This window comes from Lissotriton helveticus, chromosome 4_1 (assembly GCF_964261635.1).
Source record: "Lissotriton helveticus chromosome 4_1, aLisHel1.1, whole genome shotgun sequence".
Taxonomy (NCBI): Eukaryota; Metazoa; Chordata; class Amphibia; order Caudata; family Salamandridae; genus Lissotriton; species Lissotriton helveticus.
This window is the reverse complement of record NC_136063.1, coordinates 1,516,000,143-1,516,016,230: the sequence shown is the minus strand read 5'-3', so window position 1 is coordinate 1,516,016,230 and position 16,088 is coordinate 1,516,000,143. Positions and strand designations below refer to the sequence as shown.

Here is a 16,088-nt window from a genome sequence, read left to right as displayed (position 1 = left end):
ATATATATATATATTGAAATAGGGATGAAATCATCTCAGAGAGGTATCCAAAGAAAGACAAACTCGATTGGTATTGCTGGAAAAAAGGAAGGGAAAATGTCAATAAATTCTGAACTGCAAGACCTGAAAAAAGTATTAAAGACTTTGTTGCATTCTAGTGAGCTCATATACTGTTGGCACCAAAAAAATCTACCCGAAATTCAGCTTAGAACTATCATCGACATAAACTGAATTATAAGGACCGAAATGTAATTAGGTAAGAGGTAGAGAGGAAAGCACAATGTGAAGAACAGTGCAGAACTAAGTAGAAAAGGAAATTGGAGTTAAGTCCATGTTCCAAGTGAAAATACAGTTAAATTGCACACCCTCAACAACAGAGATCAGCAACCCCTCCAGCTTTGCAACATACAACTCCACACTTACATCCCATTGCACACATTCTAAATGTTCTGTCACATTCCATGGCTCATGAAACATGAGAGGAGTAATCAGCCACAACACACATCTTGCCCCTTATAAAACTACAGCACCAAGATCGAGAATTATGGAAAATACAACATGATCATAGGAAATCAGAATATTACAAACTGTAGAATATTAAAAAATGACAAAATAAAATGTTTCAACATAATAAGCAACAGAAGGAAACTAGACACCGTAGGTTAACAACACAATGCAGGAAATAGCAATAAAGAAATATAAACTGCAAGGTAGTATTAAAAGTACATTGAATTGTTGAGAATTATTTCAAAGGTTAATATAGTCCTTTAGATACTTTGGTGCTCTCTCCACTCTGTTGGTCCTCCTTGCAGCAGTACCATGCAGATTATCACTGGACACAAGCTAATGCTTTCTGTTCTATAAAACTATAGATCTGTAGTGTAATTCAGCTTTGCACAAGTACCTTGAAGTAAAAGCTAATGTGTGTTCTTTAGTGCTTACTCTTTGGCTAAACACAGTCCCAATACCAATGGCACCTGCATCCCCCATGATAACACACAATTCATTCTCCTGACACGGTTTGTAGACAGGTGCTTCAACAATTAGCACTTTAGTCATATCAAATTATTCTCTTTCCGCTGTATCCCAAACAAATGGCACTCCTTTAAGCTATATTCTTTTAAGTGGCCTCCACAAAATTGTGCAAGTGAACACATTTCAAACAGATTCCCTGTCAAGACATGGAAAAGTGTAAACTGGGACTGTGTGTTTAGTCTACATATAAAAAGGAGGGTGGTCCAGTATGTGATATTCTTGTAGGTATCACTATCTGCGAGTTGCTGGTGATTCAAGATCACATATCAGTATAATATCTGATCAATGTTTCTACAAAGAATGGCCTGATATTTTTTTAATTGCTTCTGATGTTAATCCTCTGGTTTTTGAAGGAAGTAAAAATCAATATTGTGGGATATTTATGAGAAGAAGTTAAGTATAAAGATTTTCTGATTTGATATTCCAGGAAGATGCGGTTCTTGGTTGGAGAGATAAAGGATCCTTTGCATGTTATGTTAAAACAACCTATTAAGCGCATGTAAACCAAAAAGGTGTCTTGGCACTTAAGGCAGGGCCCTGCCTACTATCTCTCATGTAGCCCTGAAGAACTGTGGTCATCAAGAGATTTTGGATGCTCACATGGAGGTCTTTGAGAACATATTGGGGTGCATGAAAGGGTTTATGCACAAAATTGTGATTAAAGACTCTGCTATGCCTGTACACCACATGGTGAGGAGTGTACCTGTAAGTAATAGATCACAACTGCTGGAGCATTTATGTCAATTGGAGAATGATTGTTTCATGGAGAAAGCTGATTCCTCTGAATGGCTTTCTCCTATAGTAGTGGCCAAAAAATAGGCTAAATATATTTGTGTGCCGATTTCAGGTCAATAAATACCATTTAAGTTAACTGTCACCCACTACCTAAAATGTTATAAATGGTTGCACAATTGGGCAGTGCACATTACTTTATTGACCTTCGTTCAGTATACCAACCAATTAAATTACGTGAGAAATCAAGGTCTTTGTCTATACTTGCAATTCCTTTTGCAGCATATCATTTTCTTAGGATTTCTTTCCTTTTAAGTTTTTCTACAGTATTTGCATGAATACAAATATGATCTTGATGCCTTTCCGGTTTGCAAGCGCAGCAACAGTTTTTCAAAAATTGAAGTTTAACTTGTTGTAAGGCATAAGGAGAGTATACTCTTTTCAAGATTATATTCTTATTCATGCTAGTACTGAAAAAGTACATAATATGTGTACAGGATATGACTGTTAAGTTAGATAAATGTAAATTCTTAACTGCATGAGTTAACAAAGAAGATTTAGCCAAAAAGATCGCTACGGTTCAGCCTCCAACAAATATCGATCTGTTAAAATTCTTCTTAGGATTATGTGAATATTATTCATGCAAGATGTATTCCTTGCTGAACAACTTTGTTTTCGGCTACATGGTATTGAGACCCATACCTAAAAACACATCCCAATCTTTGGCTGGAACCGGCACCTCTGTTATAATCCTCTTTGCTTGCAGTTTGCCAAGGTGTGTTGGGTACAAATCCAATTGCAGATGGAACGCCAGGTAAATTAAGTGTATTCAATTCCTTACTAGCCAAAGCAGAGCTTTCGAAGCCATTAGCTAGATCATCTCTACAGAAGCTGAGTTTCTGTTACACAATAACTGCTCAAGTGCTTTCTGCTCATACCAATGCATCGACATCTCAAATTGATCAAAATCACAAGACATTAGAATAAGAAGAGTAACCATGTAATCTCATGAGCCCATTGTCACCAAGTGAAAAACTGATGCCTTTCATTCATAACATGTGGTTGCTCTGAAAAAATTTTGTTTAGCCTTTCCACTGCTTCATTATACTTATTCCCCTTTCCAAACTGCCTGCTACTGATGGCAGCCTCAGAAAGTTGATGAAAATGCGTTGTTCTTCTGCATATATGGAACAATGGATGTACACAAACTCCGTGCATGGCAAAAAAGTCAAGTAACATAATTAAAAAAACACAATTAGCTGGTGTATAACATGTTTTCCTGAAGAAACAGTAGCTGCAATTTTTGCACAAGAGTACCAATACAAAACAAATCAACACAAGCATAGAACTACTGAAATTCTTGCACCATAAAATGAGAAGAATGTGCTGCAAATATAGTTTATGTAAAATATTGAAAATTACCAGCAAAATGAGCAATAGATAACGACCAACTTGTACACTCCATGTTGTGTGGATACGTTGTGAGGGACTGCGAGTGAAGCACACATTGCTACAAGTAGCAGTCTGTAAATGTAAACCAAGCCTGACCTTGCCTGAGTGTGATGTTGCACACAGGCCATTACATCCAAAAATCCCAAATAAAGAAAAAACAATGCCGACTCTGATGTCGAAGCACTGTAGTCATAATACAGCCTTGTGCTCACCAGTTCTTGATGGTACTTAAAAAATTCCACTTCCACAAGAAGATAGCATTCAAGGAGAATTAAAAAGAAGAGTTCATTATTGTAAGACCACCAAGGGATGTTCCGCGATCATCACCAGATGTCAAGTCAATTAAGTTTAATCAAGGTACCTGGTGCAAACGCCAGCTAAGAAGTACACCCTACAAAGGAGAGTTCAGCAATCCCTCCACTGTCCACTATAGAACACTGAATCTGTAATGCATCACACACATTCTCAAGCTTCTGTCAAATTCCGGTGCCCATTGAACGTGACAGTAGAAACCAATCAATCAATCAACAAATTTGTATAGCGCGCTACTCACCCGCTAGGGTCTCAAGGCGCTGGGAGGAGGGGGAGTCGCTACTGCTCGAACAGCCAGGTCTTGAGTTGTTTCCTGAAGGAGAGATGGTCCTGGGTCAGCCATAGGTGGGTGGGGAGGGAGTTCCATGTCTTGGCCGCCAGGTAGGAGAAGGATCTTCCTCCGGCGGTGGTTTTGCGAATTCGTGGGACGGTGGCGAGGGCGAGGCTGGCGGATCGGAGCTGGCGGGTGGGTGTGTAGAATGTGAGGCGGCTGTTGAGGTATTTGGGGCCCATGTCGTGGAGAGCCTTGTGTGCGTGGGTGAGGAGTCTGACCGTTATCCTCTTGCTTACAGGGAGCCAGTGCAGGTCTTTCAGATGGGCAGAGATGTGGCTGTGACGGGGGATGTCTAGGATGAGTCGTGCAGAAGCGTTCTGTATGCGCTGGAATTTTTCCTGAGTTTGGCTGTGGTTCCAGCGTAGAGGGTGTTCCCGTAGTCTAGTCGGCTGGTGACGAGGGCCTGGGTGACCGTCTTCCTGGTTTCGGTGGGGATCCACCAGAAGATCTTTCGGAGCATGCGCAGGGTGTTGAAACAGGATGACGAGACGGCGTTGACTTGCTTGGTCATCGTGAGGGAGGAGTCCTCGATGAAGCCCAGGTTGCGTGCATGGACCGTTGGCTTGGGGGCAGTGCCCAGGGCAGGGGGCCACCAGGGGTCGTCCCAGGCAGAGGGGGATGGTCCCAGGATGAGGACTTCCATCTTGTCTGAGTTCACTTTCAGACGGCTGAGCCTCATCCATTCCGTGACGTCTTTCATTCCTTCCTGGAGGCTGGCTCTGGCGGTGGCGGGGTCGTTGGAGAGGGAGAGGATCAGCTGGGTGTCGTCAGCGTAGGAGATGATGTTTAGGTTGTGTTGGCGTGCGATGGCAGCAAGGGGGCTGATGTAGACGTTGAAGAGGGTGGGGCTGAGCGAGGATCCTTGCGGAACGCCGCAGATGACTTCGGTGGCTGCGGATCGGAACGGGGGGAGGCGGACTCTCTGGGTTCTTCCGGTGAGGAACAAGATGATCCACTCCAAGGCCGTTCCTTGGATTCCGGCATACGGTGTCGAAGGCTGATGAGAGGTCCAGGAAGATGAGGGCAGCTGTTTCCCCGTTGTCAAGCAGGGACCTGATGTCGTCGGTAGCTGCGATGAGGGCGGTCTCGGTGCTGTGGTTTGCTCGGAAACCGGACTGCGAGGGGTCGAGGGATCCGTTTGTCTCGAGGAAGGCGGAGAGTTGTTTGTTGACGGTCTTCTCGATGACTTTGGCAGGAAAAGGGAGTAGCGAGATGGGGCGGAAGTTCTTGAGGTCCGCGGTGGGTTTCTTCAGGAGGGCGCTGAGCTCGGCATGTTTCCCGCTCTCCGGGAAGGTGGCAGATGCGAAGGAGCTGTTAATGATGTCCCGGAGTTGGGGTGCGATGATGGAGTCGGCTTTGTTGAAGATGTGGTGTGGACAGGGGTTGGTTGGGGAGCTGGAGTGGATGGTGTTCATCGTGCGGGTGGTGTCTTTGGTGCTGACCGGGGTCCAGGTGCAGAGGGTGGTGGTGGGGGGGCGCTGGTTCGGTGGTTGGGTGCGTGGTCTGTGCGCCGAACCTGTTGTGTATGTCGGCGATCTTGCGGTGAAAGAACGAGGCGAGTGAGTCGCATAGGTCTTGCGAGGGTGTGATGTCGTTGTTGCAGGCGCTGGGGTTGGAGAGCTCTTTAACGATGCTGAAGAGTTCCTTGCTGTTGTGGGTGTTGTTGTCCAGTCGTTCTTTGAATGTTGTCCTTTTGGTGGTGCGGATCAGCTGGTGGTGTTTGCGGGTGGCGTTCTTGAGGGCTGTCATGTTTTCTGTTGTCTAGTCGTGGCGCCAGGCTTTCTCGTGGGTGCGGCAGATTTTCTTGGAGTTTTTGAGGTCGTTGGTGAACCACGAGGCTTTCTTGCTGCCGGGTCTGCTGGGAGGGTTCTTTAGTGGTGCGAGGTCATCGGCGCAGTTGGTGAGCCACTGTGTGAGGTTGCGGGCTGCTTCATTGGGGTCTGTCGTGTTGGTGGGAGGGTTCTGGCTGAGGGAGGTGGTGAGCTGGTCGGCGGTGATCTTGCTCCAGCTTCTGCGGGGAACCTGTTGCAGGTGGTGGTGGGTTGTGGTTCTCCTGAAGTTGAAGTGGACGCAGCTGTGATCTGTCCAGTATAGTCCGGTGGAGTGGCTGAAGGAGATGTGCTTGCTGGAGGAGAAGATGGGGTCTAGCGTGTGGCCGCGTAGTGGGTGGGGCTGTTCACCAGTTGCTTGAGTCCGAGGTTGTCCAGCAGGGCGGCGGTGTTGCTGTCATTGTTGTTCTCCAGGTGGAAGTTGAGGTCCCCTAGGAGGATGTAGTCTGAGGAGGTTAGGGCGTGCTGGCTGACGAAGTCTGCGATGGCTTCGCTGAATTGTGTGCGTGGTCCCGGGGGTCTCTAGATGAGAGTGCCTCTGAGGGTGTCTTGGGGTCGGTGTGTATCTGGAAGTGAAGGTGCTCGGCGGCGGTGAGGGTGTCGTCGGAGTTGGTCGTGACTCGGATGGTGTTTCTGTGGACGATGGCGATGCCTCCTCCGGTTTGGTTGACGCGGTCCCTCCGGGTGATCTTGTAGCCATCCAGGTTTCTGTGAGGAAGGCGACGTCTGGTGATGTTGTGTCGAGGAGGTTCCAGAGTTCGACGGATTGTCTGTGGACGGAGCGGGTGTTGAGCAGGATGCACTTGAGGTGATTGTTGCTGATGCCTGGCTTGGCGGGTGCGGTGCAGGTTCGGAGGCAGGTAAATTTGCAGGCTTGGCAGGTGAAGGGTCCGTGGGTGCGTTTCGGGATGGCTCGGTAGCAGGCGGGGTTCCGGCCGGCGTTGAGTGCGTGGAGGGTGGCGGCGTCGTAAGTCCGTCGTGTGGGCTGGAATCGTCGGGGGCCAGGGGTCCTGCCGCTGGGCGCGGTACGGGCGCAAACGGGCTTGCCTTAGGCGCGACTTTAGCGCGCCAGTGGCGCGTCCGCTGCGTGGCCTATATTTAGGGGTAGTGGGAGGGAGGAGCAGCTGGGAGGCAGAAGCGGGTGGCGAATGGGGCAGCGGGGGGCCGAGCCGCAGGGACGCAGTGGCAGGAAGGAGTACCGGGGTCAGCGGGGGGGGGGGTCACAGTAGGACACAATCACGCGGGGGCATACGGGGCACAGAGGCAAACGGCCACAATCACGGGGCACACGGGGCACAGAAGCAAAAACGGCCACAATCACGGGGGCACACGGGGCACAGAGGAGAAGGGGGCAGCAACAGGGCACGGGGGCAGTGAGGGAAACCGGGGACAGAGGCACAGAAGCGGCAGGCACAGGAGAGCTTACCGGGTGGCAGCAGCAGCGAGGGCACAGGTAGGCAGCTGCACAGGAGGACCGTGCGGCGGCTGGGGGGGCGATCTACCTGCTGGCAGGTAGGTCGCCAAAGAAACCAGTCACAATACACACATCCACTGGCAAAGGATGACAACATGAAATTACTATCGCCAGACTACAAATTCAGAAGGTAAGTGGGTCGTATAATGGTTTCAAAACACAGCTGGGAGACCTGTAGATTCAGTTCCATATTCATCTTTCCTACAAGACTTAAACTACTAAAGAGTGGGTATTAGTGCTTCTTCATTGCTTCAGAGGGGACCCAAGAATGCCTGGAGCAGAATGAAGGAAAAGTGGGAGAAAGCAGTAAATGCCATGTATACGTTTAAACGAGTGAACAGCACTGACCAAAAGGAAAGCTGCAACTGTTGAGAGTGTGACTGGAGAGGACAGAGTGGACAAATTATATGAGATCACATGAATATGAATTATAGGAGCGCGAGGTAATGGAGGTTGTATTCCTAATTAGGAAGGGGGTATATCATTGCAGGTCGATTGGTTGTTGGGTGGAGAGTAAGGATTAATAATATTGGTTGATCTCAAGAAAGGATGTTGCCAAACCTGGGCATACAATGTATTAAAAAAAAGTCACTTTCTGAAAAGTTAGTGGTTGTTAAGTCGAGAGTGGAGAGGAGTTATAAGTTAAAAATGTGCAGACGGGGATTGGGTGACATTTTAATGATTGGAAAGAAATGCAGGGAATTCAGTGTTTAACACACAAATTCCGCATGTTTTTCCTTTGTTTCTAGGCATTTTCCCCTGATAGATTTTGTCAGGTTTCATCTGCAGGAATTTATCCGGGGAAAACTGAAAGTGTGTGATAATTATCACACAGCTAGTAATTCCTATCTCTGGGCAAACAAGTGTCGCTTTCATCAAACAGTATTATACAAACTTTGGGGCTTATTTATGAGCCCCTTGACACACTTATACGCCGCCAGTCCGTCACTTTATTGATGCACTGGCGGCGTAAATAATGCGCCACGCTGCAACATATTTAAAAAGTGATGCATCTAGGCAGATGTGTCACTTTGTAAGCTCCTGTGCTACGTTATACCTGCATCAGGTATAATTTATGCAGGGTTGGCGTTCCCACACAAGAAAGCCTCGTGGAGGCGTAGTCAAATCTGTCAGATTTCAGTGTGCCACTTCAAGGACGCTATTGCGTCAAAATCGTATGCCTGCCTCAAAGCAGGCATAAGGGCAACGCAAGCCCTTTCACATGGGGCTTGCCCCATGTGAGGACACATTGCTGGAGTTGCCTCTTTTTTCAGACACACCCCAGCAATGCGTCACTTTTGCGCCTAAAGATTCGTCAGGATTCCTGTACAATAAATACGGCGCATCCAAGATGTCAGAAGGAGGGTGCAGTTTTGTAGGAATGCATCTAGGCCTTTATTACAGACAGTGCCCAGGGGAGTGCAATAGGGTTGCACGCTCATTTTTATTGCCCCTATCAGAGAATGGTTCCTAGATGCTTGAGAAAGATTGTGCAAATGGATACATGGATTTATGGATGGATGTGTGCTAGGAGTAGCGGGGTAGAAAGATGGGTGGCTAGCTGTGGATGCATACCTGATAGATTAATGAATGGTGTGGTGTGAGTGAAAGGATACATAAATACAAGAGTGAAAAGATTGAATGGAAAAAGGAAGAAATCAGTGTGCTGAATGGGTGGCTAAATGCATGGAGTGAATTATCGAAGGAATTAATGTATGGCTATAGATGAAAGAATGGACGAATGAGTGCACAGGTGTATCAATGGGTTGTGAGTGCATTGATTTACAGATGATCAGGTGGGGCAACAGATAGGCAGGTGTATTGATGAATCTCTGAGTTAAAATTGTGTAGAGATGGACAGATGTATTCTACTCTCCTGTGTTCTATCCCATGAGATAACACCACACCCACAATTTTGCAATTTAGCTGGCTATAGTGGGTGAATGTATGGGTTGATGGAATCATAAATGCATAGGTGTACATGGACCCATATACATGGGCCTAGTCGAGTGAATGGCGAATGTGGTGCATGAACAGAAAAATACATTTGTGGGTGGTTGGATTGACATGGTTGTATGAGTATGATTGACTTACTACAGGAGTACAGATGAGTGACTATGGCTGAATAAATGCATGCATGGTTATGGATTGGTCAGTCTCTTAGTATATGTGTTAGAGGGATTTGCATGTATCTAGATTGGTGTTTGTCAGATAATGTAATGTTGTAGATTAATAGATGGATTTTAGAGGTTGAATTGATGAATGCATGGAGGGGAATGGCCAGATGTATGAATGGGTATGTTTCTGGTTTTGAATCGCTCAAGATGGATGCTTGAATATTTGGGAGTGGGTGGATAATTGTGTTTGTGGTTTGGTCATCTCTCTTCTGTTACCTCTATTTTTGCCTGATGTTCCTCTCTCATTCACCTTCCGATATCCACCAATCGCCATTTACGGACCAGGAATAACAGATACTAACATTGTGAGCCAGATGATCAGCAAAATTAAAACTTTCTTGGGGTGAAGGGTTGACTTTAATAGTGGCTCTTTTTTTATAGATGTGTATTTTGCTTGAAAATGCCACGATGGGGGCAGAATGAAATACATTCCCACATGGAATAGTTTGTTGTTTTGCATTAAAAAGTACATAGTATTTGTGGAAGAAAATCCTACCGAGACCCTGTTGTGAATCAAGCGCTGACCCCTTTCAAAAATAATAAATGCTGGGAGCGATATAATGTCAGATGCCAGATACGAGCCGCTGAGCAGCGTTGCAAGGAGGTGCGCTGGCTATGGGAGGTTGCGATGCATGGGCAACACATTTTGGCCAGAGAAGGGACATTTCTGGCGTGGGCTCAAGGGCAGCAAATCGGTTGTATAGAGGACTGGATTACCAAGCAGAGCCGAGTGAGGCGAGGTAAGGCCTGAGCGTGGCAGTAGTAGTTACCGCTCGCTGAGCGTTAGCCCGGGCCTTCCGCGGAAGCAGTCCAGTCTGATCTGGGTGCGACTTGCGGTCGGTCTGGGGTGCTCCCGCTAGCCTCCCCTTGAACCCGCTATCAGTCCTCTCAGCTCCAGAGGTTTTCACCTGCAGTTAGCAGTTAGCAGCTTGCAAGTTGCAGTCTTCTTCAGCTCATTAAGCTTTATACGTTTTTTCAGTGCCACATTTTCTTCTTTTAAGTTTTAAAACCCTCAATTATGGCCATATTTTTGCATACAGTTTCTATATGTGCTGCAGGATACGAGCTGGTGTCTGTGGGGGCATTATTCGTCACTGCCTAAGGGCATGGACGCCTATATAAGCTCATTGAAGTATATAGACACACACCCCACTCAAAAGTTGGGCTTTTTTGCTGTGCGCAGTCTGTGGTGTGCTGTGTGTAGGGGAGGCTTAGGATGCAGCCCCCCCACCCTCCCGGTGGTGCGGAGGCAGCCAGTATTAGGCTGGTGCAGCTTGTGCCTGGTGGAGGTCTGCTCCCTGCACGCACACGTATTCCTTATTCGTGTGCTCTCAAATCGTTCTACCTGGACTCAGGTCTTAATGAGAGGGAACCAGGGCTTGCATAGTAAAGTAGAAACTCACAATGGGCTGAAGCAAGGGTGCTTACTAACGCCCCTCCTCTTTCCTCTTTATATGTCTGACTTGCCAAGCAGAGTCACACAATGTAAGGGGCACCCACCAAAACTAGGAACAATTAATGTTGGTTTTCTCTACATGGATGACGCCATTTTGTAAGATTTATCCCCAATAGGTTTACAGAGGTATCTCTCAGAGTTAGGCAACTACGCTGATGAACATTTCATGAAAATAAACACCTCTAAGAGCAAAGTTATGTTTTTTAGGTCCCGGCGGTGCAGGGTTAGGAAAGATTTGCATTGGTCTTTAGGTGAAGACAAGCTAGAGATGGTGAAGCTGTTCCCGTATTTGGGTAGACCTTTTTCTAGTAACTGTTCTAATAGTGATCATATTAGCCAGTGCAGAAGTAAGGCAATATCCCAGGCTTCAGCAAGTGGCAGTTTATATAAATGTCGTGGGCAAAGATATTTTACCCACACTCTGGCGGTATACGAGATCGAAATTATGCTCTCATCGAGTTATACCTGTGAATAAATGGATGAGTGGTACTTGTCCTTCATTAAGAAGGGCGTATTTGACGCTAAATATGAAACGTGAATTCTGCAGTTGCTCCACTGGCATTCCGGCTTGAATTTAGGCTTCTCTCCATGACTGTGTTTGCTATTACTGCAACTTTAAGGTGAGGGAATAGTATATTGGGCATGGGCTGCATTAAAAAATGACGGGGTAGTTTATGAAAAGTGATGCATCGCTGCGTGAAAACAGACATCCATGCGTCACTTCTCATTGCGCCCTCCTTGTGACATGATGGATGCGTCATATTTACTGTATGACGCATCATGTCGCAGGGAATTACAGACAGGTCAGTTTTACTGACATATCTGTCGGCACAAAAATTAGGCATTGCTGCAGTTGAGTCTGAAGCGTCATGCAACCCAAGCAATGTTGGGGGGAGGGCTATGGCTATAGCACTGAGTCATCCTTACGCCTGCCATAAGGCAGTGTTTGATTGGTTCAGATGCTCTGTCCATCACCACCCCCTTTTGTACCACTTTGTAAATAGTTTGCAAAAGGGGGTATGTTTTACGCTGTCAATGCATCACAAAAAGTGATCGCAAAAACTGACGCAAGGCCTTTTAAATAAGGCCCAAAATCTTTTTCTATCTGAAGGAGAGAAGTGCTGCTTTTTCAAATTATGTGAAAGCACTGGATATGTTTGGAATTGGGCATAGTAAAGTGGGACCCCTCCCAAAGCATATTTAAAAAAATATGATTTAAAAAATCAGTCTATGAAATTAGACAGAAAAGAGATATTGTATTGTGTTCTCAACACTTTAGGAACGATAGAATTGTGGAGAGTACCATTTGCAAACAAATCTCAATCATATGTTCAATGGAATCTTTCCCATGTTGTGCCTAGAATCATTTTATTATTAAGGCTGAATTTGCTTCCTCTTAGAAATATTATAGGAGCATGGACGGTATTACCTAGGGAAGAGAGGCTTTGTGACTTCTGCAGGAACCATGTTCAAGATTGAAATCATGTGCTATTTGTTTGTCCCCCTCTGCATTTGCTACAACGTTGACTGTTAAGACCATTGTTCCTAAAGTATAAATTTCCTTGGCAGTGGAAGCCTGCAAATGTGTTTTGGCACCACCCTCGGAAATAGCCTGTTCAAAACTGGTGACCTATTTTTAATAATTCTTAAATATCTTTTAGATAGGACTATATTAATTGTGTTTGACGAACATGGTCTTTTAGTGTAATAAGATTTGCATGATCTAATTGATTTATGGTGTTTACATTGCTTTGCTAAGCTGATTGCACTGAATTCTATGGAAGTACTGTACTAGAATTGCCCTATTGCTTACATTAGATTTCCTAAGCTTGAATAGATTTTGTATTTCTCACCTAAACAATTGCGCATTTGCACTTTATTAGTCCCAAGACGTTTTTATATAAGTGGAGTGTGTTGGCACATTCAATGATTTTGCCATGTAGTGTACTTTGTACACTATTATCTTTGAGAACCGTTTATTGTAGATCTTTGTGGATTTTTATGGGGACCTCTTAGGGTTCCAAATCATAAATACATTTGTGTTGCCAAAATAATAAATGACACCAGTACTTGAGCTAAACATGACCATACGAGGAATAGACTGCTTTGACATATCAATTACATTAGTAAAAGCCAAACGCTAGTTGGTGCTATTGATAACTTCTACACACGACGCCTGATTCTTGTATCTCTTATTAAGGATCCTTCGCAACATCTACAGTTTTGTACTTCACAGCAGACAGCCTTCTTCTTATGTATGCCTATGACACAAATGGCATTAAAGCCAGGGGAATTCGGGTAAGCATATGAACATGGCTAGAAAGCAAATCAATGGATGTAATGCAGTTTCCTTTCTTCTTTCTTAGCACGTAAGGCTTGCTCACGAATTTGAAGATTTAGTGCGTCAGGATGACCGATTTGAGATCTCTGCCGACGTGACAATGGGGCTGGTGTGCTTCCGACTAAAGGTAAGAGGGAAGACTAAAAAGTAAAACCTTTCTACTTTCCAGTGTGTTGTATACCACTTTAAATATTATATCGATTGAACAGTTGTTAGTTAAGCAACCTCTCCTGAGGAAAAACAAATGACGGATCATAGAAGTCACTCTCATCAAAAACCATATCTGACTAGAGGCTTCCTTCTTCACAATGAGTGATCCTAATTTTCAGATTTTAATGTTAACAACACTTATCTTATCATTGTTCCCTTCAGGGGAAATCCTACACATTAATAATCAACAGTCTTGAAGCATGAGGATCTGAAATGCGTTTTTTAGGTCTCAGCCTAGCGAAGGCTGCGCTTGCACAGTCTCGCTGGGGAGAACTGATGTTTTACAGAGTAGGGTTTGAACCCGCTCCTCTTCTCCATTGACTGGCTTCCTAAACGGAGGCCAGCCATTGGAGGAGAGGGGCGTCTGTCCGTTTAAGCCCCGTCTTTTTGGGATTTGGGGGTGTGTTTTTTTGTTTCTTTCTGTTTTCTTTCTCTCCTCTTCCCATTGCTGGAATTTTACACTCCAGCCAATGGGAAGAGGAGAGAAAGAAAAACACGCCCCCGAATCCCAAAATGACTGTGCGTTTCTCCGAGGCATTTCTGCATGACCTTGGAGAAACATGGTGGTGTTTCCGGAGCTGCTCGGCTCCGCTCGCCTCCCCCTTCCCTCTGCCGCAGCTCTCCTCCGTCCCGCTCTCGCCTCAGCTCTTCTCCATCCGCTCTCGCCTCACCTCCCCCCCCTTCCCTCTGCCGCAGCTCTTCTCCGTCCCGCTCTCGCCTTGCCTGGAGCCCGGAGGCTCCAGGCAGCGAGGTCCCGGGCGGCACCGGGGGTAAGGCGGCAACAGGCCGGGCACCCTCGAGTCGGGGCCGAGCCGTTGCTTGTTCTCACTTTTGATTGTTCTGTGCTTCCTGCTGCACGTTCTCCTGTTCACTAATCGGCCTCTTGGCTTCTTTTCTTTCATGTATGTTAACAACCTTCATTACACGTGCCCCGTCATCCTCCTCAGCTGCTGCTAACCTGGTCTTGATGTCAGCTTTGCCTCACACGCTGCTCCTTTCCCAAGGCAGAAGCAATTACACTGTTCCTTCTTATGCGATGGAGGCCCCCGGGGACTTCTCATATTTATCTCGCACACATTGCACACCCTCACTTCATGCTAGTAGCTTCTTCATGTTGGCGTCACTTTCGTCTACTACTCACCTCTGTGTCTCACCTGTAGGGTTGTGCTTCATTCCCTCTGCCAGTCTTCATTGATTATTTTCTACAGCTCACCTACAATTTTGCTTCACACTCATTGTACCTATAATCACACTTAGCAATTCAGTGCCCCAGAGCACCTTCTTCCAACCCTAACTTCTCCTAATATAGGTTTACCTCAAGCTCCCTGCCGATTTTCACTTGAATCTCACACTCATTGTCATCTGTTAAGTTTGTGACATTTTTATCCCGCTGCACCTTTACTATACACTCTTTACCTGACATAAATTCTGTCTGAGTCTATTTTCCTTATCTTCATTCATTCTTAATTTCTCCCTCTCTGCCACTTACTGACCTCGGGTTCACTTAAATCTTACAAATACTGCTTTCTGGTGAACTACCACCTCACAGGGATTTCCCTGCTATGTGCTTGACCACCTACTTCACTCATTATTCTTCAAATAATTTAAAATTACTCTCCTGTGCTCTTTTCTCACACATTGCATCCAGGCGCGCAACACCCATTGGACTCACCGGGCTTCAGCCCCCCCTGTCGTGTGTGGCAGCCCGGGATGAGACAGATCCCGGGCACACACACAGCCACACACAAACGTTTCACAGGTCTTCAAAAGACCATTGGAATGTTAATTAGGCCTTGCTGTTGTTTCACCCCTTGTTGAAGGCCCTGCAGCTTCACTCTGCCTACTGATTAAAGGTTCAGCCCCCCCTCCCCGAAATGTTTTCTTAGCCCCCCCCCCGAAATATGGCTCTAGTTGCACCTCTGATTGCATCCTTAGTTCATTCTTATCTTTCACCAGTACACAATTAACCATAACTCTCTATCACTGCTTCCCTTTCTTTACTTAGCAAGGCACAGGTGTACACTCTCCTTTCACCTGTGCTTAGATGTTCTCATCTCCTTTGTTCACAAAAACTTCATTTACCACCCTTCCTTGTCACAGGCATTTCTCCCAGTGCACGTCCCCCCGTCCTCGCACTCCCTGCTTCACTGTTCTCAATATTCCTCATTGTGTCAGGGCATGCACCTTCCATCTTCTTAAATCTATGTGCTACATATACCTTGCCAGTGCCCTTCATTCACTTTCCTCACAGCAACTAACGATGACTCATGCCATTCACTGATGCACACTGCTATGTGCACACCCATCCCTAAGGACACAATTTCCCAATTTTATCTTTATAACATTACTATATGTGTACCCGCCATCCATACTGAACCATCACCCTTCTTTTACAAAGCCTTCCTCCCTTCAGATGTACGTTTTACATAAACACACTTACCTCTCCCATTTCACCTTACACTTTCTCCCTTTCCCACAGCTCAATCATAACACTTCCTCTACTCAGCTCACTTTCATTCATGATCCCTGATTCCTCTTTCGCATCAACCCTTCCAGCACAGACAGGAACGCACATGGACAGAGAGTGCACGCACACACACACAAATACTTCCCACTTCACAACCACTTGATCAGTGGCGGGAGCTCTTGCATAAGGTGTGGGTAGGTAGCAAACAGCTGTAGGTCACCACTGATAGGTGTTGCCAAATATCACCAAAAGGCCACAATGACTGCCTC

General features: G+C 45.9%; 1 protein-coding gene across 2 annotated transcripts in view; it reads left to right on the top strand.

Moving 5' to 3' along the window:
• LOC144829207 (aromatic-L-amino-acid decarboxylase-like) overlaps positions 1–16,088 on the top strand; it is a 626,175-nt gene that overhangs the window by 588,685 nt on the left and 21,402 nt on the right. For both annotated transcript variants that reach the window (XM_078688108.1, XM_078688110.1), the window contains exon 13: positions 13,168–13,269. In XM_078688108.1, coding sequence (XP_078544234.1) covers positions 13,168–13,269 — 102 coding nt within the window. The remainder of the gene's footprint in view (positions 1–13,167; positions 13,270–16,088) is intronic.